Raw genomic sequence first — 2,319 nt, 5'->3', positions numbered from 1 at the left:
GGCTACCAGGACCTAACGTAGGAGCCGGCTTCCGAGTTCGAGGGCGCGGCAGCTCTAGATAGGTTCGAGGCCCTTTACGGGCCAGTAGAGGAAAGCGACGGCCCGGCGAGAGAAGCCACCCCCCTAGCGGCAAAGCAGCTAGCACCCTAAGATGCGGGGGAGACCACGCCCCGCCCCCGAGGAAGCAGCGGGGCACCGGGCCCGCGGCGGTCGCTACGCCAGCGCAAGCTACGGGCGCACGTCACGGATACCGCGACTACGGACAATAGGCGGGGCGCACTTAGGTCGGCGGCAGCATAAACAAATCGCATTGGCCCTTGCGGGCGCGCTCGAGGGCGCACAGACTAGGCCCGGCGGGCCTTCTTCTTCGGCGGGGTCTCGACCACTAGACGGTCATCCTCGTCCTCCTCCTCGTCCTCCTCCTCAGTGTGAGGCGCGGCCCCGGCCTCGAGGGCGCGGATCCGGCCCTCTAGGCCACCCAGCCAAGCGGCGACGGCGGCGGCGTTAGGGACGGCGGCGGCGGCGGCGGCGGCGGCGGTGCCGGTGGTGGTGGAGGCGGCGGCGGCAGAGGTGGCGGGGGCGGCCAGGGCGGCGTCGACGGTGCCCCTAAGAGAGAGAGAGTCAGCGCCGCAGAGAGTGCGGGAAAGGGAGCTTACGCACTTAGGCACGAGGGCGGCGCGCTCGAGGAACCGCAAGTTGCGGTAGGCGGCGGCGGCGGCGGTCAAGGCGCGCTTGGCCTTGTTCTGGTCCTTGCCCGGCTCCGCGGCGCTCTAAGCTGCGGCAGCACGGGCAAGGACGGGCGGCGCAACCTCACATGCGCGGCCAGCCCGGGCGCACAGGAAGTAGCTGCCCTGAGGGCGGCCGGCCTGGTCGGCGCAGGGGAGGGACTGCGAGGCACACCGCACGCAGGGGGAATCGCGGGTGGCGCCCCGGGCCACGGCGCGCTTATGCTGGTGCGGGGAGTTAACAACACTCGCGAGAATAGGGGCGGAGGGGCTTACGGAGGAGGGCGGCGAGGACCCGCGCTTATCATCATCGTCGTCATCGTCGGCGTCATCGCGGCGGCCGGCAGCGGAGAGCGCAGCGGGGGCGGCGGCGGCGCGGGCAGCAAAGTTGACGGCCGAGAAGCCGGGCAGCGGGTGGCGCGGAGCGGCGGCAGGCGCGACTGGGGCGGCGGGGGCAGCAGGTGGGGTGGCGGGCGAGGCGAGGGCGCGATCGACGAAGTCGTCGATCTCGGCGGAGAAGTGGGACGAGGCGGGGGAGGACATATTGAATTGTTTAAATAACTAGCGGGGGTGCGGGTTAGCTCGTATGCGGGCGGCAGCGCACGGCTAGGCGCTAGGAGACTTATAGTTATGGTTGCGGCTGCTGCTGCTGATGATGATGATGATGGTGTGGTTAAGAGGAAAGAGCGATAGGAGCGCGCTAGTAGGTTATTTACCTCCTAGCCGCGCGCCGAGGTGCGGGATTGACGTCATGAGGGACCGCCCGTAGAGAGAGGGGCGGGGACCTTATATAAGGGTATTTACCCTTGGTGTGGGTCTGGGCATTAGCCCAGACCTTAGCCGACAAGCGTTGCGGGTTAGGGCAGGCCGCACGCATAAACGCGTATTTAGCAGCAGTGGGCGCGGCGCATAGTTAGATCCTACATAGCTTGTTATTATAATACAACGGAAGGCACCTACGGCATGACCCTCTACCTACCCCGTAACAGGAACTATTATAAGATAACGCTTATATCGCTACTTACTACTTTTATAAGCGTTATATACTATTTAAAACTATTATTTTAAAGTAAATGTTTAACCTAACGGACTCTTAGGGCCGCTATAAGTAGTAAGGTAGGGGTTTTAGTTACTACTATAGCCTATATTAGCTAGGTAGCTACTTAGACTTAAACCTTAATAACGATTAGTCCTATAAGTAATTCGCCTATATCTAAGGATATTATATATCCGCTATTAACCTAGAGCTATAGTAAATATAGGCTCTTAGAAAAGGGAATCCTTTAATTAGTAGTTTATTAAAGTATCCCTTTACTATTTAGCTCCTATCGATAGTACTAAACCGCGTATAACGCTACCGCTATAATAATTACTATATATAGCTTAATAAGTATACTAAGTAGGTAGAGTGCCGCTTTAGATTTTATTACGGCTAGCGCTTACTAGCCTCCCTTAATAAGGTTCCTTACTATAAATACTAGAGCTTTAAGGGCGAGCGGAATAATAGCTAGATTAACTACTATAACCGCTTACTTACTCTTAAGGTATATAAGTAAAAGCGGAATTTTAGGAATTTAAGGAATTATATAGGACT

The 2,319-nt window shown here is 58.2% G+C and overlaps 1 protein-coding gene across 1 annotated transcript; it reads right to left on the bottom strand.

Annotated features, from left to right (window-relative positions):
• Positions 1–344: 344 nt before the first annotated feature.
• Positions 345–1,268, bottom strand: HRG_04121 (uncharacterized protein; the record flags this gene model as incomplete). Its single annotated transcript, XM_044862592.1, has 4 exons — positions 345–606; positions 661–768; positions 838–950; positions 1,002–1,268. The coding sequence occupies 4 exons, from the start codon at positions 1,266–1,268 to the stop codon at positions 345–347; spliced, it is 750 nt and encodes a 249-aa protein (XP_044723618.1).
• Between the last annotated feature and the right edge of the window lie 1,051 nt (positions 1,269–2,319).

This window comes from Hirsutella rhossiliensis, assembly GCF_020360975.1.
Source record: "Hirsutella rhossiliensis strain HR02 chromosome Unknown scaffold00003, whole genome shotgun sequence".
Taxonomy (NCBI): Eukaryota; Fungi; Ascomycota; class Sordariomycetes; order Hypocreales; family Ophiocordycipitaceae; genus Hirsutella; species Hirsutella rhossiliensis.
This window is presented reverse-complemented; position numbering and strand designations above follow the sequence as displayed.